The 21,409-nt window shown below is 46.0% G+C and overlaps 2 protein-coding genes across 5 annotated transcripts; one reads left to right on the top strand and one right to left on the bottom strand.

Annotated features, from left to right (window-relative positions):
- The first annotated feature begins 1,102 nt into the window (after positions 1-1,102).
- Positions 1,103-9,911, top strand: vwa5b2 (von Willebrand factor A domain containing 5B2). Its single transcript, XM_049747347.2, has 21 exons — positions 1,103-1,241; positions 1,388-1,588; positions 1,667-1,889; positions 2,072-2,232; positions 2,661-2,792; positions 2,870-2,994; positions 3,065-3,241; positions 3,343-3,453; positions 3,835-4,037; positions 4,511-4,625; positions 4,718-4,903; positions 5,145-5,340; positions 5,464-5,789; positions 5,892-6,102; positions 6,184-6,522; positions 6,638-6,775; positions 6,875-7,003; positions 7,070-7,120; positions 7,373-7,472; positions 7,580-7,700; positions 7,786-9,911. The coding sequence occupies exons 1-21, from the start codon at positions 1,103-1,105 to the stop codon at positions 8,536-8,538; spliced, it is 4,137 nt and encodes a 1,378-aa protein (XP_049603304.1). The 3' UTR covers positions 8,539-9,911.
- zfyve9a (zinc finger, FYVE domain containing 9a) lies at positions 8,928-21,282 on the bottom strand. Of its 4 annotated transcripts, none has more exons than XM_049747260.2 (19): positions 20,973-21,282; positions 17,815-17,912; positions 17,604-17,712; positions 15,678-16,789; positions 14,719-14,872; positions 14,246-14,428; positions 14,006-14,157; positions 13,775-13,883; positions 13,249-13,371; positions 12,934-13,089; positions 12,615-12,839; positions 12,458-12,540; positions 12,277-12,381; positions 11,747-11,897; positions 11,597-11,677; positions 11,268-11,430; positions 10,814-10,919; positions 10,529-10,705; positions 8,928-10,375 (listed from the first exon to the last, which is right to left on the bottom strand). In XM_049747260.2, the coding sequence occupies exons 3-19, from the start codon at positions 17,671-17,673 to the stop codon at positions 10,214-10,216; spliced, it is 3,312 nt and encodes a 1,103-aa protein (XP_049603217.1). In that variant the 5' UTR covers positions 17,674-17,712; positions 17,815-17,912; positions 20,973-21,282; the 3' UTR covers positions 8,928-10,213. The 4 variants fall into 4 exon arrangements, with proteins under 4 accessions (XP_049603217.1, XP_049603215.1, XP_049603219.1 ...); XM_049747258.2 differs by having other exon boundaries at positions 13,754-13,883; positions 20,973-21,281; XM_049747262.2 differs by having other exon boundaries at positions 13,754-13,883; positions 14,773-14,872; positions 20,973-21,279.
- Positions 21,283-21,409: the final 127 nt, after the last annotated feature.

Genomic DNA, 21,409 nt, shown 5'->3' with positions numbered 1-21,409 from the left:
GTTAGGAATCAATTTCAAACTGTCTTGGTAAAGTTACAGTGGTAAAAGGTGACAAAGCTGGAAGCAGATGTGCGTCGGGATGCAGTGGCCGGACACAGCAGCATATGGTTCTACTCAACATTGAACAGTGAGTATCCGTGCATTATTATTATTATTTTTTTTTTGACTTACATACTTTATTGATTGTAGTTTTGGAATGTGTGGAACTTTACATCCTGTTTTCAGTATTTTGTGGACTACTTTATGTCAGATGTCATCTATGTATTTTTTTTCCAGAGACATTCATAACTATGAAAAATAATTTAATGTATGTATAAGTGTATTATATTACAGCCTGAAATATTAATATACTTTTCCACATTGCTGTATTTTCCCAGTACCACTATACTGTCAAGAAAAGATAGAGAAAAAAAAATCTATAAATCTATTTATCTGTAAATAAAATGTTCAAAAATTGTTATCTCAGCACACATTTTCTGCTCAATGAAATTGGAAAAAAAAAATTTGTGATTGATTTGATGAACTAGCCAATTAGGTGTGTTTCATTTAGCCTTACTTGAGCGGGGCAGGCATTTGTTTGCTTGTTACGAGGTGAGAGAACAGTAGCCAGATGGAGGCTGTTGATCTTGTTTGAAAGCTAGACGTGAAAAAGGCCATTACTTGGACCACAGCAAACACACACACACATGAACCCGTGTCATCGAAACACACTCTCACTGATATGCTATACTAAAAGTCAGGCAGAATTATTGCATGCACTTTTAGTTGGTATGTTAACACGCTTCCGTCGTCATCTTGACGTGAAGGACGAGTGCGTCCGCGGCTGTGGACATGCATACAGGTTACCCGTCGTTATACGTGAGACATTAGTGAGTGTTGACCTGCAGTGTTAATGATTGACAGAGCTTCTCACACAAAACTACTGGTTGCTAAGCAGCTGAGGAAAAGGAGTTACATGTCCTTTGTACATGTAAAAAAAAATCTGACATGCATATTGCATAGTTTCAAAATGATTATATATTTTTATCTTCTGGAAATTGTGGTTCATTCATATTGCACATGATGTTTGCGTTCAGAACTGTTGGTACCCTGACCTGAGAAGATGGTGGGACTGAGGAACCGTTCCACATGGGATCCCCTGCTGCTTAAGTCGTCCTGCATCAAATCTTGTGCCGTGGGCTGCTCCTTGGGCATCACTTCACACCTCACCTACACCAATGCAGACAAAGAGCCTGTTGAAGGTGAGTTATGGGAGGGAGCAAAGTCTTTATCAAGTATTGCGGGATTCTCATGTGAAGCAAAAAGTGAAGCAGAGTGATTAAAGTATGTACGAGCTGCCCATATAAAGCAAATGGACTTGACCCATGTCTTGTTGTATGCTCCACAGGTGTGTTTGTGTACCCTCTGAAAGAAAAGGAAGTTGTGGTTGGCTTCGAGGCGGCCATTGCAGGACGTCTTATGGGCGTCCAGATTCAGAACCGAGGCAAGCTAAAGGACTGCTGCATGGACTGCGGCCTTGGATCTTCTGCTGAGGGTCGTGAATGGAACTGCTGCAGGAGCTCCGGCTTGGACATGCAATGCACCAATGGTGAGCATATTGGCCAAGGAACAGTCAGCAACTCTATTTTGTTCTGTTAAAGTTTGAAATCCTGTTTTGGTCTTTCAGGTCATCTTATCCTGGATGAAGACCTAGAAAGAAATACCTTCATCGTAGGAACAGGGGTCATTGGACCAATGGATGTAGTGTCCATCATCATGAAGACCTCACTGGAACTGCCTACATTAGAAAATGGAGCAATCCATATTGTCTACCCGACTTTACTGACACCCATCGTCACGCACATGACGGCAAGCAAGAGTGAAAACGCTGGCAAATCAGAAGAGACCGGGTAATCAAACCCTTCGCACCGATTTACGCGTTTATTGTGGCGCCCCCTGGAGGCCACGGCACCCTTACATTTGCCTATATTGTTTAAGTGCCAATTAGACCTCACTGAATAAATTTTGCAAGTGTAGCACTAGCTAGCTAATAGCTATGTAGCTTCTGAAATCATCCAATCTCCATCTTCAGACCAACCAGCTGTTTTAGTGCCACGTCAGGAAAACAGGACCGGGTTCTTGATTCTGAGCAGCAGTACTGTGCGCATGCCATCTTCAGCAGTCCATCTGCCACTTTGGCTCCTTATGAACTCAACTTCCAACTGCTGGTTCGAGGGGCTTGTCTGCTAGCCGGTATGTGCTTGTATTTTTCTTATATGAAGTACTTTGAGATAGAAGTGACTCAACACACTTTAATATAAGGTTGAATGACACCTTGATGTACTTTAGCCTTTCAGTCCACAAGCTTGATGCTAATTAGCATCTATGTTGTGGTGCTTTGACCCTTTAAGCAGAGGAGTGACAACAAACTGTCAGTCATATATTCTTTATCCTCTGCATAGAGAAAGCTGAAGGTGCCAATTTCAATACTTTTGCCTTGTTATTCTGAATCCAGCTCTTTTGGGAGCTTATGATCAGGGGATGCTTTGAGAATAATTGTCAATTTTGGCTATGTGAAGCCCTTTGAGACTGTTTGTGATTTAGGGCTATACAAATAAACTTGACTTGACTTGACTTTTGCAGAAAAAAAATCTTTGGTTTTTCTATCATCCTAAACTTAGGACTGGAGAGCCCCACCCATGCCCTGAGAGCAGATGCTGACCCCAGCGCCCAAAGTGCCTCCTCCACCTACATCACCTTAGCCCAGGAGCATCCCTATGACAGACACATAGAGATCATCCTGCACCTCAGCGGTGAGGAACAAAACGTTTTTTCCATCCTCCTCCCTAACTGTTGTCTTTTGTGACTATTGAAAGTGATTTTGTCACAGAACCCCACAGCCCGCTGGTCATAATCGAGAACGGAAGGCTCTCCTTTAGCCAGTACGAACAGCACATCTTCTCTCGACGTGACTTCATTCGCTACACCCGTAAAGATCCTGAACCTGAGCGGAAGGTGAGCGCATCCCACATGACCTTTCCTCCGTTTTGGCAAACTGCTTTTGAATTAATTCATGCTTGTGCAGGTGGAGTTTGTGCGGAAGCGGTACCACAAGGACATCTTAAACAACCCGGTGCTGATGCTCAATTTCTGTCCCAATTTCTTGGGGGAGCCTCTGGAGGTGAACAAAGCCACCAGAGAAATATTATTTCTTGTCGACTGGAGTGGCGGCACGAGTGGGACCAACATCCGTCGCGTCAAAGTAAGCATTGGCTTGTTACTTAAATAATTCTTCATTACCTCGAGCGATCATAGTATGATCATTCTAAAAATATTATTGATTGATTTACTGTGGTCTAACAGGAAGCCCTGGTGGTCGCGTTGAAGAGTCTTCCTTCGGGCACCCTGCTCAACGTTGTTGGCTTCAGCACCCCCATGAAACCGCTGTTCACTGCCAGCAAACTCTGCACAGATGTCAGTTTGAATTTTTTCAAAAGCCTGGAGGGTTCGGGGGGGTAGTGTTTCCTGAAGACAGATGTTTTCCAATCAGGCAGGACGCCCCGTTTGACTGTGCGCTTCTTTAATCAGGCAATAGGTCAATTCTTTGGGTTGCCTTAGTAGCAGAGTATCAGGTTCAATCGAGATGAGGGCAAACAGTATTTTCACGGTCACCTGAGCATATGGTGACCTTTCATGCATTTTCAGCTCAGCTCAGTAAGGTGTCCTTTCCAAACCTTCTCATCAAGCATGTTTGCCTTTACTTTATTACTCAAGGTCTGATTCAATTACTTTTTTTTGACCCTCACTATGTAATCGGGGCAGTCAATTTATGTTTGCCGAAAATTTCTGTTTCAGGTTACGCTGATGCAGGCCTACGAGTACGTTCAAAGGATGAGAGTGAACATGCGAGGTGTCAACCTACTGGGGGTGCTGTCTTGGGTGTACCAGCAGCCAATGCAGCGCACGTACCCTCGCCAGATCTTCATCATTACGGACGGCTCCAAAAGCAACGTGGCCAAAGTTTTGGAGCTGGTTCGTAGGAATACATGCGCTGGCAGGTATTCATTGCTGTCAAAGAAAATCCACAATAGCACTTTAGAAGAAAACAATTGTGGAATCCATGGAAACAGAGTGGAAAATGTGTGTGTGGGATGAAATGAATACACCACAAAGGGGAGGGACAGGCTGGAGGAGTTTTCAGCCCCGCCCATTAATCCCGTTAAGTGCTGTGCAATAAAAATCACAGCCCCTTCCACATCTCTCAGCGATGTACAATAACATTTATCCCTCATTAGTATTCTGCTCTAATACTGACTTTCCTCACAGAATCTGGATAGCCTGAAATCGATATACTTGACATAATTACACGTTGCTTTCCTTTTTAATTCATGCAATTAATTATTGTGAGGAAAAGAGAGTATGATGTTTTTTTTTTTTAAATAGTACTTCTGTGGCTCTATCAGTTAGAAGGGATAATTTTTATATTTTGTGTACACGTACCAAAATGAAGTCTTCCACATCATCCGTGCAGATGCTTTGGCTTGGGCCTTGGTTCCCAAGCATGCAGGCGACTGCTGCAGGGTGTCGCCAAGCTGACAGGAGGCACTACAGAGTTTTTGGAAGATGAGGAAAGACTTCAGCCCAAGGTCTGCAGCACTGCCACCTAGTGGGGAAATTTTATTTGCTGTACTGTGTTTCGTTTGATCACTTGTGGTATTTCACACTAATTCTCTATCAGCTCATCAAGTCACTGAAAAAAGCTCTCGAGCCTGTGCTGACCGATGTGCGGATTGACTGGTACCTGCCTGAAAACATGGAGGCCCTTCTTTCGCCCAATGAAATCCCGGCGCTCTACCCAGGGAATCGTCTGATTGGATATTGCACGCTGTATGACGTGACAACTTTTAAAGCCAAAAAGATAGAGGTGTTTAAATATTTAATGCTTTATGTTATGTGTAAATGTTAAATGAAGCTCCTCGATTTTATCAGATGGCAGAAAATCACTACTTTTGTCTAAATGAAGCTCCTCAATTTACCTTAGTTCTTTTGCATCAAAAAATGGCAGTAAATCATCAACTCACTTCAACTTCATTTCTTTTTTTTTTTTTTTTTTAATAGGTATTTATTTCTGCCAACTTTCTGAAATGCATACATCTATGTTTCAGTGCGGCTCCAAAGGTGTACATAACGCCTCAGTTTTTAGCCCATCAAATGACGACATTTCACCTCCAACTTCCGAGCTCATGCCTGCCGTGACTTGTCCAGACGGTAACGACCTCGAGGAGGCGCTGAGAGAAATTTCCAGAGAAATCTCCTCGGAGTTCTCCTGTGCCAAAGACGTGGACCCCGACCCCAGCGCAGGCCAGTCATTGTTCCTAGAGTTACGAAGGGGTGCACATTTAACTTCCCTGAGAAGATAAAATGGGGAATTTTGGAAATATTTCAAAATATCATGTCGTATCTTGCCTTACGTGCACTCTACAGGTGCAGAGGTAGAGTGGTCCAGCGATGTGAGGACGAGAATCCAGGAGAGCTCCTACATCCAAGAGCAGTACGTCCTCACCCGTTGCTCAGTCAGTAGCGAGCGGAGTCTACCCACACACGTAGAGGCCTCGTCAAGTTGCGACGCTACAAGCCGGGGTTATCTCCCTGACCCGATGCCGTCTGCTCCGCTGCTGGATACGGGATCTTTACCTCAAGGTCTTGAGAAGATACCCGGTCCAGAAGAGCGCTCATCTTTGTCTCGCTGGGCTGACTCGGCGTGGCCGCAGAATCTCTTAGCTGACACTGCTGACAACTCTGGGAAAAAGGTGAATATTTTTATGGATAAATGTTCTAAATCCAGATGTGGCATCTAAACTTGGATAAAAAGAAATTAAATGTAGGAGTACTTTACTTGGTTAAATTTTCAGGACGAATCACATTGGAGACAAAAATCGCTGGCCCGTTCAACCATGGCAGCGAGAAGCTTCTCATCGCCACAGGGTGAGCTGGAGATGCATCGCCTCAGGAGAGCTCTAGAAAGGGTCTCCTTCAACCAAACTCTAGGAGGAAGGCTAGATGAAAGTGATGGAGAGACAAAGCCGCCAGAGACGCTATCTCACAGAAGCCTAAATGACTCCAGTCAGTAAATGATCAGTTGTTCTTTCCAATCATTAAAAATCACAGAACCAATTCAACCTGTTTCTCTCTCTCACCCCACAGGTGGACTCCTTTTCCCCGCCTCTCCTCTGGACTGGGACAACTTCACAGATCCAGAGTACCTCTTCACCGCAGTCCCCCTGGAGGATCCTCAACCGGGTCAATGTCGCTCCCTCATTCACGGCCTTCTGGCTGGCAGACCCGTATCCTGGGAGGTCACCGTAAACCTGGCCCACCTCTTGATCCCTGAAGAGCAGAGGGCAACAGTTGGGGAAGGGTGCACAAGTAAAGGAGGAGGAAAAGAAAGGGAATCTTGGGAGGAGATCATTCACCAGCTGACGGCTCGTTCTGTCATACGAGACTTTGAGAAAATGGCAGAGAGGGAGAGCCAAACGGGACACGGTTAAGTTGAAACATTTTAATACTACAATAAGATCCATTTTCTATTGGTACTCTTTTCCACATTCAAAAATATACATACTGTATACTTGCAACTATACTCAATGTGTGTCTTTAGGTTCAGCTAAGCGGTACCGTGTGAAGGCCATCCAGACCAGTAAGCATTGCAACATCGTCTGTATGTACACTGCCTTCTCCATAATTGACAGCAACTCCAGGAAAGGCTTTCAGAATGACACGGAGGTCCACGATTCAGGTATGCAAACGATTCTCCAGCACTGGGTACACCTGCGCAACAAAACAAGTTCCGGTAGAATCAAAAATACTTTTACAGTCCAGTAATTTCTGTGTTTAGAAATACTCCCAGGAAGTAGCCGCAGTTCCCACTCAGACAGTCGCAGAAGCAAAACTTACTCTGTAGGTCTGGGCAGAAGACCCATGAGCAGAGACTGTGAAGAGGGTGAGGACACATTGAACTCTACAGGTAGACGGAATTAATTGCAATGCTTATTTTATTTGTCAAGACATTAACTGTGTCTTTGTTTCTCAGACAAGGATGACACTCCTACCTCACCGTGTAGCCTTACATCCTGGGACTCTAGTAAGTGCTAGATCTTCATTGTATGTGCTAAACTGCCCCCTGGTGGTCACATGAGGGCCAAGCACACCACTATCCCCATTCAGTTCCAAAGATGCACACTAATTGTTCTTTATTTTGAAATTATTTGATTTGATTGATAACAACAATTATAGAAAAAACAATCCTACAGTACAGTACTAGAGAATGACTTCAATTTATTAGGCACTGTTCTTCGATGTGTCTCACCTTGTTTGATTCAAACTGCTGTCCCAGACGTCCCGAGTGCTGCTGCCTCAGTCACAACAGGCCCGTCGTCCACTCGTTCTCAGCGATCTATAGAGAGCAAGTCGATGGAGAGCTTCTTTGGCACCAGGTAAAGCAACGTAGTAGTCATGTCAAAGTTTGACGTGGAAAGTGAACAGCATCCCTATGTTACCAAAATGTGCTTTCTCTGACCCGCAAAACTCGTACCGTCTCAAGGTTTCCCCTTGGCAGACTCAGATCCTCCATTTCATCAGGACGACAGGTTGCTCTCAAGTCCCACTGCCTGTCCGCAGAGACTGACAAACCTGAGAATGAAGCTCCAGACTACCTACCCCTGGTGAGTCATAACGAATCTACAGAGGAATGTCAAAAGTTTCAATTCCATGAAGCAAAAATTCTTTGTCTTACCTGGTTTGTCTTAGGTTCGCCTTCAGCTGGCTTCGGGAGCTTTTCGGCTCACTGAGATGTACGCCGACTGTGTCCAGATCCCCTTGGACCGGCTGAAGAGGGCTTCCCCCTACATCCTTCACCGCCGCAGCCTAAGCCCGCCTTTCCGTTGTGCGTCACCTAGCGCTCCATCTTTATCCTCCTCCAACAAACCGCCCAGTCATCACCACGTAACCTTTTCACCCTCCTCCTGCTCCCTCACCAAAACAACCGCACCCCCCTTCCACCACACGCCAGACGACACACCTTTGATGCTGGAAGCCAGACCTCGACGAAGACACCTGTGGGACAGAGACCTCGTCATCTTATCCCCAGATCTCCCTAGTTCTGAAGAAGGCTCCCTGGAGCTACCGGTCAGCAACTCTCCAGGCCAGAGTCATGGACAGGCAGATAGTGGTCGCGGGTCAGAGACGGATGTGTGTGAGGGATCTTTACTGGAGCCCCCTTACCTCCAGGTAAGCAGCCAATTGGCTCAAGATGACCCGGAGGGGTCGAGCTGGGCGACTGCAGTAGCTCTGGCCTGGCTGGAGCACCGCTGCGCGGGATATTTCATGGAGTGGGAGCTGGTGGCAGCAAAAGCTGACTTCTGGCTGCGTGGCCAGGAGCTGCCCGAGGGTGTGGACCTGGCCGGGTTGAGGGGGGCCGCCAGACAGCTGTTTCTGCTGCTGCGCCACTGGGATGAGAACATCAAATTCAACATGCTGTGTTATAACCCCAATAATATGTGAGGCAATCTCCTCCAAAAGGTGGACTGTCTAGTGACGTGGACTTGAGTCACCTGTTTTGATGACTTGTCATTATTGTTGCCCCCCAATGTTAGTTAGCGCCAGGAAGCCCAGCATACTCACGTGTGCAAGGAATCAGAATGATGCTATGTTTCCATTTGACCAAGGGAAGGAAACTTCTATATACACAAATCATCCTGCAATAGCAAATTTAATCAGAGATGGCTTAGTTTGTGTGCAAAAAAAAAATCGAATGAATTCGTAAACTACTTGTATCTTCAATTAAAAAAAAAAAAAAGTAAATAAATTGCTGACCAGTCTTATTTCCATAGTGCTAACAACAAATTGAATGTTAAATTATAAGACGTGAAAACATGTGGCACAGAAATATGTAAGTATACAACTCAGGTTTAATTTATGCAAGAATAGATTTGGAGTGAAAAAAATACAAATCACCTGACCAGCGCAAATTAACAGGACAAACTACCATCCATATGCTAGTCTAACAGTTCTTTATCCATCCACTGACTGATTTTGTAGTCTTTCCTTCCACGTCCCATAAAATAAGTGATTTTTCCAACATAAAACATTTCTATCCAAAAAGGATGCTAAAAAAGAAATATTACATTTTTAAATAGTTTTACATTTATTTGACAAACTACTCGTTTTTGTAGAATATAATATTTATATTTCCATATTGTGAAGGGTAGAGGAGATATACAGGGCTCTGGACGTTTTTCCGAATGGATATTTAAGATCATAGAAAAATATTTTTGAACAATATGCAAATGCAAAGCTGACCTTTTATTTCCCCTTAATGGTTGTAGACTGTGTGCATGCAAAGAAACAGATAGCTCAAATGCTACATGCTAATCCGTGATGATTGGAGTGGACATACTGAGTTGGATCGACAACAGCAGACATGAGTAAGCACCTGATTGTCTTGGCGAGTGGAGATTCTGACGGCAATTTGGCTTTAATAAAGTCCTTCTCAAGATGGAAGCTGTACAGAAACATAAAAAGGTAAGGGATACATTCTCACAGCGTTTCAGCCAGGTCCATGTCGCAGAGCAGACTAACTTTCCATAAACTATACAACACATTCAAGCTTCGTCTTACAGCTTCACAAACACTCCCAGAGATGGCTTAGAATCCAGTGCACTGTTTCTGCATTTTATTTCATATATATATATATTTAGATATATGTATATATTTTTTACATCTTTGTGATTAAGACAACCTCGAAACAGTGTTTGTCTCGCTTTTTCCCTCTAAACGGCTGATGAGTAATAAAGCATTGGAAACTGTAGTCTAATCATCAGCATTGTTCTGATTGTTTTGTGTGTGTGTTTGTGTATGTGTGTGTGCGTGTGTGTGTAATCTCTGGAGGCTACAAGCTGCTTCTTCTGCCAACACACATACAAAATGTACATAGAGTCAATGCATGTGGTGATTGAGTGGTAAAGCTTTTGCGATGAAATCAACCCAAAAAAAGCAGGCACTGAGCACCGGGTGCAAGAGAGGGGGGGAAAAATAAAATAAAATAAAAAAGGGCATCTGGTGCATCTGCTGTAGTCAGCAAGGTCCAAGTGCTTGGCCATAAGTCTTTGGAGCTACATGACGCCACCTGACAGTCAAATCGGACTCAACTCACATTTGGAAAAGCCACCTTGAGTTTTTAGGAGATGATCTCCAGGATGTAGAAAACCAGCTCCATGACCACAGGGCCCTCGCTGAGTAGGCAGGCTCCGCCGTGGATGACGGGAATTAGCGCGCTATCCAGGTCGCTCAGGTACGTAGGAGGAAGAGGCTGCCCGTTGCTCCCTGCCAGGTAACCCACCTGGAAAATGCATCGGGTTACAATGGCTTTTAAAAGGTGCATTTCTCCTTTATTGAAATCACAAGCAATCACTCTGAATAGTGTATGTGCACCAAGCCTCCTCCCGCTTATGGTCAAGACTATAGAAAAGAGAGGGATGGATGGATGTACTACCTGGTCTGAGTCGAGCGTGACGCGCAGGCCCAGCTTGGCCATGCCGTCCTCCTTGAGCAGCTTGAGGTGCGGGCACAGCGCCATGCAGAAGGCCCGCGCCACGTTTTCTGTCAGGCGGCTGTGGTCGGCCGGGTCGCTCAGGCCGTTGGGCTGATCGTCGCTCTGGAGGAAAAACACCTAGCGTAGAGGGAGTGAGGTTTTGTGTTTTTATCAGACAAAAGACAAAGTAAAAATAGAGATACACATTTTCATAGAATGCCTTCCGTCATCTATCCTTTTCTGTACCTCTGTCCAGCGGATCACTTTGCCGTTGGCCTTGAACTCGGAGCCGTGGAAAATCTTCACGCTGGCTATGGACTCCATCGACTTGCCGTCGATCGGACTGATAACACTGAAATGTAGTAGTGTTGTTGATTTGGGGTTATTAGGTCATTCATTATATGTGGGTATAAAGTACACTAATTAACTGACAACTAATTGATTTTTAAAATTAAAAAAAAAACAATGATCAACATTAGGCCTGTTTTCTAGCTTGTTAAGAAACAAACCAATAACTGAATCAAATAAATGTGTGCATTTTCTGCATTATCAATCGAGGAAAAATATGCTTTTTTTGAATGAAACAATGAAAATTGGAAAAAAAATATGTTTGCTTATTAATGGGAGACAAAGACAGAAAAAAATCGGGCCCTTCTGTGTGCCACTCTGTTGTCTTTGAAAAGACCCACGATGGTCTCACCCCTTGTTGAAGTCATGGTCGTCATCTGTCCACTGGACATGCACCAACTCCTGGTTGTCCTCTTGCTCTGCTTTACCGCATGTGATGGTGAAGTCCTTCATATCCTTCAGTGCTTGCCGTAGAGCGTCCATTGTCTCTGCCGTGATCTGGATCAATACACCATCTGAGAAAGGAGACGCAAGTAAGCCATATCATGAACAAATGAGTTTGGGTATAGGAAATAAATAAGTTGTCATGTTGTGTAGCACGTATACACTCTATCCACTGTAAAATTAAATCTCGTGTCTCATTTGTCACGATGCAGCCCCACAAACAACACGATCATTTACCTTCTACAATGCTAGTTTTGGCCAAGAAGCCCGACGAAGCCTTCAGGGCTCCGCTGAACACGAAGAAACATGCGCCCGTCACTGAAAAGCAAGCAGACGTGATAAGTGAGCGTAAAAGTCAGGATGAGGCGGTGTTTGTGTTTCGGGGACCTTTTCGCGGCTGATGATGGATGCTGATGGCCTGCGTCTGGTAGTTGCCGTCGTCGTTCTGCACGCACACCAAGTGCGAGTCGGCACGCTCGTTGAAGCACGCGCCCATTGCCAGCACGTGCTCGTTGGATTTGTTCATGGCCTTCATCAGCTGCAAAGACACACACACACACACCGATTAATAACTACAGTAAAACCATCAAAAGGCGTCGAGGAGACAGATCACAGCAGAACGCTCGCTCGTTTTTAAATCCCGTCAGATTAGCTGAATTCTTGCGAGGCGGACTAAAATGTGTAAATGTGGAGGGTTTATGGGGTGAAAAGAGGCTGTGTCATGTGATTCAAAGCAATTTGGAAATCTGCAGAATGCAAACTGAACAATTCATACCATGGTATAAAGAATATGAAATAAAAAATAGTGCTATCAATTATTTCTTCAAAAAATCCTGAAATATTTTATGAATAAGAAGCAGAAGTGTTCATATGTTAACATGACTTTTTGGCTCTTTATTGCATTGAGTCAGGCTGACCTCGTTGTAGCGGTTGCTGGGGATCTTGATGCTTGTCTTCTTCACCGCCATGTCCACCACCAAGCCTTTGACCATCGGCAGCGAGTACTGGTAGTTGCGAAAGTCCTGTGGGGCACATTGGCACGACGTGAGAACACAAATTCTGGCACGGCGTCGTCAATTGGTGAACATGAGGTCTTACAGCCAGCAGATTCATGATGGTGTGACCAGTCTCGCCAAAGAGCGGCTTCCGGAAGCGCACGCTGAACAGCGGGCATGGGTAAACTGCAACAAATTCAACCGTTGTCGTACACGGACCTACTAAAGTTGTCATTAATAACGTGTCAAACGGTCCTCACATCGGTACTCGGCGCCCAGCCGCAGCATGAGGCGGATGGGGAAGACCTTGGCCCAGGGTGTTTCCCATTTCTGGATGAGTATGCCGAAGAGGAAAGGCGGGTTGGGCAGCAGTAGGTCCTGCAGGGACTGGAAGGTGGGGTTTACGTAGAGGAAGCCGCCGTGCTCCCTGCTGCCCAGGAAGCTCTGCGTGAAGAAGGAGTGGCTCAGGTGGCCCAGCACGTTGCCTGGAGAAGGAATTTCGGATTATAGATAACCAAGGAAGAAAACACAAAGTCTCTTCCTCCGTTTTTTTTAGCCTTCTCAGTGCTGATGTCTTACCGCTGAGGGCCTCCTGGTAGAGCTGCACAAAGTGTTTGAAGATGTCCTTTGGGATGGTCTTCTCGTCAGGTAGACACTGGAGCAGAACCACAACCTCGGCCTGGCCTACGGCATGCATACCCTTTGTTGTCATGTACCAGCACTTCCTGTTGACATCTGAGCAAAGAGGAAGAAGGATCTCAGTGGCTTGTTTACATCGTGGTGTGTAGTGTTACCTGTTTTGCTTGAAAAAGAAATGTTCTGTTTTTCAAAAATGTCAGTGACTAAATAGTCCTCCACTTCTGGAAGGACTTATGATACAAAGCGCCGACTCACAGTTGACAAGCTTGACCATGGCGAGCAGGTTAGCATTGAGAACAAAGACCAGCGGGTCAGGGCCTCCCTCCTCCAGCTGCTGCATGAGGACCATCGCCGACGGACGCTCCTCCACTGCATAGTCTGAACGCGGGGTGAGAGTGTAACATCGCGTCAAAAAAAAGGTGGCCAGGACTCGGTAGAAAGTGTGAGAGTTCAGGTGGGTAAAAGCATCAGGACATACTCCACTTATTGGAGTGGTGGGATGTTAAATCGCTGATGTCACAATTTTGAGAGCCATAATGTGACCTCCAAAGGTCTTTGTGTACCCCATTTTGATTCATAACAGTGAAAAAAATGGCAGCTTTCACAAGCTGTCTAAAAGAACTCTGTCCAAATACTTTTGTCCATCCAGTGAGGAACACGACCGTGCTGACTGCATGGCAACATAAAAGCACATAGAGGACACATGCATCATTGAGGAGATAGCAGGTGGCGGTGGGACGGTGAGGATGAGGGCAAGCACCTGTGATGTGGCCTCCCGTACCTCCTTTGACTCCGGTGGAGATGAGGATGGGAGGGAGTCCGTCCTCGGGGATCAAGCTGAGGGAACTGCCCAGCGGACTGCCCAGCGGACCCATAGGGGCGGGCACCGCCTTGATGAGAGACAAAGAGAGAGGGGGCTATAAGGCGTGGACACACTGTGAAGAATAATCTTTGAAATGGCCGTAGGAGGTTTTTACTTGACACCAGTGATAGGTCCAACTTTTTTTTTTACCTCGACACCATCCGATCCCGAGGTTTTGTTTGCATTCGTTGAGATGCCGGTACGCTGCGAGACCACAGGAGCTTTCGGGGACTCAGCCTCGTCGCCATTTGGTAGGACGCCGTCCGCAAACCACACCCTTCTCTGCTCCCGTGTAAGAGATCCTGAACAAGATCATTTTTTTGCGTTGGCGCCCACATTTGACCGTTCAGTGCGCTGTGAATATTCTGGCGTTCGAATTGAAGGCCTTACCCTCATTGCCAGGCGGTTTGAGGACACCCACCGGCACCATGACGGTAGGCGGCGGCGAGCCGAGCACGCCCGAGGCCTGGGCCTGTTGCAGGGGGGGGATGGTGGAGCAGTATTCGGCCGGGTTGTTGGGGTTGGGACTCTGATTGTTGCCGACCGTGACCTGAGAATCCGACAGCGTCGGAGCTGAGGGTACAGCCATCATGAGTTATTACTGCAGTGGACAACAATGAACCTCATTCACCATTCAGAGTCACACACGTTGTTAAATCTTGATTTTAAGACGATTAGCGCATTCACAGAGGCTTTCCAACTTAGAAGTATCGGGTTCGGCTCGTATTATTAGGAGTAAGAGTAGCTTTTGATGTGATACCAGAACATAAGGTGAGTAGTGATTACTATCGAACTTGAAACGGAACCCACTGTGACGCGTACATAATATAATGCTATTGCTGTTATTATGGAGTTTGCCTCACGTGTGGATAAATTAAGCCCGTTGGGAACGGCTTCAAATGATGTTCCGCGCTCACCGCTGGTTAGGCCCGAATGACAGGTGACGCAGACGCGAGCCTCCTTCCCGTCCATGTATCCCAGTTTGCATCTTAGGCCGCAGCACGTGGCACAGAACACCTGCCATGGCAGAGAAAGCGCAAGTTGTACTTTCAAGAGGTTTGCAAGGTCACAGAAGTGGATGTGTCAACCTATTGTGGGTCACTGGCATAGAGAGTGTTTGTTTACTGCTGTGGGAAATTGCAGAGCAGATAGAATATTTTTTCCCAAGTGCGGTGTCAGCGACCACATGTCCGTGCCAACAGTGCTGTGCAGACACACTGCTGCACATGTGCAGACAAACATTTAATCATTTGATTCACATCATTCATTTGATTCAAAATTGATATTTCAACTGAAGTTTTCCGAAAATATACCCTGCCAAAGCCTTGGAAAACAAATCAGCAACTACTTTTTATTTTGCAGTGATTCCGAGGACGCACTGAGAGGTCTCGGAGAAATAATTTCTCTCTGACACTTTTTAAAGAGGAAGGTCAAGACACAAAGGAGGCTGACATAAATCCTCAATCTCAAGACAATGTTGACGACAGACCAAAGCTACAGAAAGAAGAAACGACGCTGAGGCCCTGAGTTGGTTTCCTTGGCAGTAGGAACAAGGTCATTTTCTTGAATACGTCACTAGATTTTGTTCCATCTTTGAACTGATATTGTGGTTATTTCTACTTTCATTTGAAGTGTTGGATGACAGCGCACGGTGTCTGATGATACCAAGCCGCAAATAAAACAAAAGCACCTGTCTGAAAACATTTCACCTTTTGACTGCTTTGTATTTCAAGTGTCTGTCTTCCAAACTCTCTATTCATGACTGCATTAGCTTTGTTTAGAGACGGACTTTGGCGTGTTCTGACCCCCCTTCCCTTCTTACCTTGCCACAGGCCCTGCAGTGGTGCCTCCGCTTGGTGAAAGTGAACTTGGCGTCGCACCTCATGCAGGCGGGGGCCTGCGCGTCGGGCACCCACACGGGAGCCACCTCACCCAGCGAGCTTGGGGACTTCCCGCCGATGGGACCGTGTTGCTGTCCTGCCTGAAGGTCGTTGTCCGGACTCTCCGAGCACAAGGCGAGAGGGGAATTCGGGAGGACCTCGACGCCGTTCACGGCCAAAGTCACCTCGGTCCCGCCGGGCGTCGTTTCGGGCGGCGTCGCCCTGCGGCCGTCCAGGTTCTTGTTCTTGCTACTGAGCTGATTCTGCACCTGACCCGTTAGAGGCTGCGGGATTTGGAGTTTGAGGCTGACGGGCTGCTTGGGTCGCGCCCCGCCATAGGGGACGCTGACCGGCTGCAGACGGCTGTTGTTCAGTTTCGTTCGAATACCGCCTGACGCCGCCACGTCAGCGCTTTCCTGCTTGCTCTCCTCCATCTCTTTCTCCTCTGTCACAGAGTCTTCCTTGGAGGGCACGGGCGAGGGAGAGAACCTCTCCTCCGCTTCATCGTCCAGTACGTTTAGGCGGCTCCCGTCCTCGGGTTGCAAGCCGTTGGGAAGGAGCTGCTCCGACTCAAGTCGAGACACGGAGCAACAACCCACCGCACCATTCAGAAGACTTTCTACCAGCTCGCCACTGTGTCTTTCTTGCGCAAAGTCCGGCGAACAGGCTTCTCCGTTCAATGTCGTGGGCTCCGCGTGCGGATGAACTTTCTCGGCGGGAGCCCCTTCTTGCTCTAGTCCCACCTCGAAGGTGAAGCGGGACGCGGCGGAGGCGTCCCCTCGCTGCTCCTCGCAGGCCGTGTCGGGCGGCGGCGACCGGCTGTCCGTCCCCACCAATTTGCCGATGTTGGGCTGCGGCAGGGGCGGGCTGTGGACATCGGCCGGCTCGCCGCCCGTTGGTCTTTTGGGGTCCGGGAGGGTCTTGAGCGGCTGCGGACTCTCCAGGGGGCTGAAGTCAGCGTGGGCCAGGGCGGGGTTTAGCGAGAGCAGGTGGGCAGGTGGGGCCAGAATCTGAGTCCACTTAGCGTCCGTGAGAAGAGGAGAGTCAGTCTCATCTGGCACAAGAGGAGAATGACATGTTTAGTGTTTGGGAACCCGTTTATCATATTTAGACATTTTCATGCACAATTTTTAATACCGTATAACAGAGCATATTTTTTGTTATTAAGAACAACAGCAATAAAATATTTTTCAGTCATTTTGCAAGGCTTTCTTTTGTTTATTCTGCACCATTATTGAAGTTTACATTTCAAGACAAGTTTAAAAAGTAACAAAAGAAGCTCGTGTTACCTCATTTCTTTAACGCCATCCTTCAATGCAGACATTAGATAGTTAACACTGTCACTAACCAAAACAGCAGCACTTATGTAAAGGGATCGCGCTGACGCTCGAAATGCTTCCTAAATTCATTTGGTGTTTATTCGAGGCAACGCTCGGTCATGTCAGCGTAACTGCTGCTCTCCTCCCCAGACTGGAATGTGAGCTTGGCTGCTTTTGTTGTTGCTGCGGCAACACACACACACACACAGAAGCACAGGCGTATCCCAAATATTGCGAACGTGTGAATCAGCAGCTTTCCTGTCACAATTGCTAGAATTAACCAGAATTAAACATGGATGTCACTCCATGATGCGAAAGTGTGTCTAAGCTCTAGGGAATTTCTTAATTAGTTCTATGGCCTGATTGCCCAACCTCCGTCTTGTCATCCGAGAAGGCAGTAATAAAGTTGTTAGATGAGATGGGCATTAGATGGCAAAAAATGAATTTCATAAATTGTTCAAAAAACGATGTGCCAACAAACACACACTGAGCATGTATCTGCTTTCAACTTCTGATTCATGAGCCGATTAATTAATCGACTGTGCTCACCTTCGTTCTGCTCAAACTCGTCTAACACCTTGTCCAGGTTGAAGGCCTCTGCTTGAAAATAATTCTCCATGGATCAGGAAGCTCCTCCTCCTCTGCAGCCAGCCTGAACCTTCGGGCGAACGAGCAATGTGCATCCGTGACAAATCTGCCACCGTCACTCCACACCACTGATTATGATTTTTTGTGTGTATACGCAAGTGTGTTGACTGACCTGCAAGGAGGTCCTCCTCAGCAGTCGCGGGCCGTTTGTGATCCAAGCATGCTTCCCCTCTCAGTGAACACTTGAGCCGCTATGGCAGGCGTCCACGCCTTGTTTAGGAGGAGAGGAAAAAATGTCACGTTTTTTGCAATATTTTTTCTTTTATACCCAATATTTTTTTTCGAAATATTTTTAGATTACTCGTCAAATATTTCATGGCCTTGTGTGTGTGTTTTCTGCAATTGTATTGTATTTTTGGTCTATTGTGTTTTTTTAGAGCTATTCTTTTGTAGTAAGCATTACTTTGAAAATTGTTTGATTGTGAAAGTGTCGCTAATACTTGACTTTTGTCTTTTATCAACACTGTCACAAAACTGGTACTTTTTTTTTGTTTGTGCACTTGTAATTTAATTTAATTTATCAATTTTTACACGTTTCTTGTATTCGTGCACTCTTATACGCTGCTGTGTCAAGAACATTTCCCCACTGTGGGATAAATAAAGTTATATCTAATCTAATTTTACATCTGTTCATCTCATGGGAGACTCTGGTCTGATGCTGGAAGGTCAAGCTTCCAAGAACAGTTCATTTCATCCAAGAGTGGCTAACTGGCGTGTGTGCTGCTCGGTCAATCGCACATGCGACATGAGCTTGAGCGGGATTAGCTGGCAAAATGAGCAGAGTTGGCTCATTTTTCCGCTCAGTTAAAGATGCCATGTAGCGCGTACACTTATCACGCACACTGCTGCACAAACATGCACGCTCGACTGACTGTCAATCAGCACACACACACACAAACACACACACAAGTGTATGAGTGAGGGCACGGAGGATGAGTGTGATTATAATCCTGGAAAAGGAAATGTGCGCAGACACACACACACTTGTTCACAAACGCCACACATACACACTCGAACGCATATATATACACAGGCTACGAAAAAAGGCCGCATTAAGATTTAATTTACCCGGAGAGTCCCTGAATAATGCCTGCTTTTATTTTTAGACGTTAAAGCACATATGACATCAAATTACATGCTGTCGACATTCATCTGGAGAGGCAGCAACCCCTTGAAAATGACAAGATAGAGTACACGACTTCACTCTCAGCTAGTTTGCTGTCAAAAAAAGACTAACGCAACAAGCAGACATCCGCTGTATGTTATGACACGATTCCTCCAGACAGCATTACTACTTAGCTGGCTACAAAACTGACAAGAGATTCTTTCACGCAGAGATCCTGCAAAATCGCTTCACCGATGAAGAGTTTCACACAAGGTAGGAGTTGGGATATGTGATGGCTTTATTGCCAGCGTCTGGTGTGATCTATAAACTAGTTGTCGGATAAAGGACGTTGGGGGCAAGGGAAGCAAGTGTAAGGGGTTAAATTTCACACCTTTGTGCCCACATTGCAGAATTCACTCACAGACAAAGTTCTTGCAAAATTAGTAGATGGAATGAACATTTTTGGGGGTAGCCTATCATCTAAATTATTCAAAAAATGAGTGCACTTTTTTTTTAACAAGTGCAAAGAGCAGGTGCTTGCTTTAGCTAGTGGCTATGTGTGCATGAGCCTGGTGGTTAACTTTCTTTAAACTCATTTTACACATATGACATCATTATGGGAGTGAAGGAAATCACATTGTAAGTTTCAGGACTTGCTATATGCTGACGTGGACGGCTCCAAAATAGCTTCTTCCTGCTTTATTTTCTGGGCGGGTGCGCTCTATTTTTAATTTCTGCTGAATTATTTACAAGCACAGCGCTGCGTGTTGTCGAGTCGTGACAACAAAACTTCCTTCGGATGACTTTCGAGAAACACTTCCGGATTTTGTTTTATATCCTCCAGGAATGCGGATCCGCTTTTCACCCCCCTGTCCTGACCAATGGAGCCTCGCACATCTTGGCAAAACTACAGCGAGCGCTTCCTGTCTCGGAGAATGGGGTGATATCATTTTCTAACCAAGTCACCGCCGCCCGACTGAGTGACACACTATGACGTCATTGTTTCCACCAAACAGTTCTGCAATACACTTTAATGCAAAATGAAATGTCATCTGATGATTCCATTAATCGATTCTAAAAACATTTGGTAGTGACAGAAAGCCCTACTTCATACCGCTGGAGTTGGAATGTTGCTGCGTCGACTTCCATGTGACAATGAAACAGAAAGGAAAACAATCCAGCTATTACTGGTGGTGCGCATGGGGCTTCAATTCCTTCAAATGTCTCTTTGCTGAGTTCTGTGAGAAAGGCACAGGCGGATACATGCTGGATATTCATTTATTACTCTGATTCTGCAAATTTTGGGGGATCTCCTTGTGAAAGAGTCTCCTGATACTGCTTCCGAAGTTGTCAAATTGTCAGGTTGACTTCCATGTCAATGACCATACGGAAAAAGGTAGGAAGTGCCAGCTTTTCTAGGCTGTGTGAAAGGGGCTTAAAGGTAAAAACAGACTTCTTCTTAACTTGGATTACCCCATAAAAAGCCCCTGAGGGTTAAATACAGGTGATTCTACCAATAGACTGACATTAGAACAGTGTGGTTTTGAAACTACGTCCGACATGTTAAAAGCAGTTTCGGATATTTTCTTTTTTAAATCTTAACTCGTTGAATTAATTAGCTTAAGGTGCTAACTGCGTTGGGAAGTCCGTCCAATACTTAACTTGTCCAGTGCTCCTGTTTGTTTTGTGCTGAAACACGGCTAGAGTATCGCCTCACGGAGTTAGTAGGCAGGCTGCGTCAAAAAAAGAAAAAAGAAAAGAAAGAACCAAATATAACGCTATTTTTAGCCTCCGAGACTCCAACGTTCAGCGGAGCTGAGAACGCCAAGTGACCGCGTCGACCCGCCGCTCGGACGGACAGCCACCGAGTCGGTGCACGTCACCCAGAACGAAGCAAGGAAAATACTCCTACTATGCAATTTAAAATCCCCATAACTAATGTTATCCCAGATTTTGAATGTACATATTTGGTGAATATTTTGCCGAGGCTTGGTGGTATGTTGCGTAAATGCTAATAAGCTAGCTAAAACACCGCGACACCACCGCGACCCGCTCGGACTCCTGCGCCCGTCGGCGCCGCTGCAATGGCGGGGCAAGGTCGGAGCAACGTAGCGTAAAAAAAACAACAGACATTCCTCGGGAACAAATGGAGGGAACTCACTCACCACTGCCACCACGGGAATCCTCATCGCAACGGAGGAGGAGGAAGAGAAGGAGGAGGCGACCCCTCGTCGTTGTCCGTCATAACTAATCGGCCTTCCCGGGCTACTTTTGCTCCGATAGTGTCCTCCTCCTCTTGGCGTCAGACTGCAGCGGCTACGGGGAGGGGTGGAGCAGGGGTGGTAGAGGGGGATGAGGCTAGTGTGTCCACTGGGAACCCAGCTGGGCCGAGCCTCAACACGCCACAGTCGGCAGTTCCACCATATATTATTTCTTTAAATGTGACATTTAATTGGGCGTCTCTAGATCCGAATAAAACAGCTACAACGGGGAAGCAATGATGTATTTTCTTAAAGTGGTACGTCATCTCACGAGTGAACCGAGGTGCACGATTTTTCAACACACGAGTTTTTGGGATGGTCTTGAGTTGCAGGCTAAAATT

Source organism: Syngnathus scovelli, chromosome 17 (assembly GCF_024217435.2).
Source record: "Syngnathus scovelli strain Florida chromosome 17, RoL_Ssco_1.2, whole genome shotgun sequence".
Classification (NCBI taxonomy): domain Eukaryota; kingdom Metazoa; phylum Chordata; class Actinopteri; order Syngnathiformes; family Syngnathidae; genus Syngnathus; species Syngnathus scovelli.
Note: the sequence above shows the minus strand (reverse complement) of the source record. Positions and strands in the feature narration are given on the sequence as shown.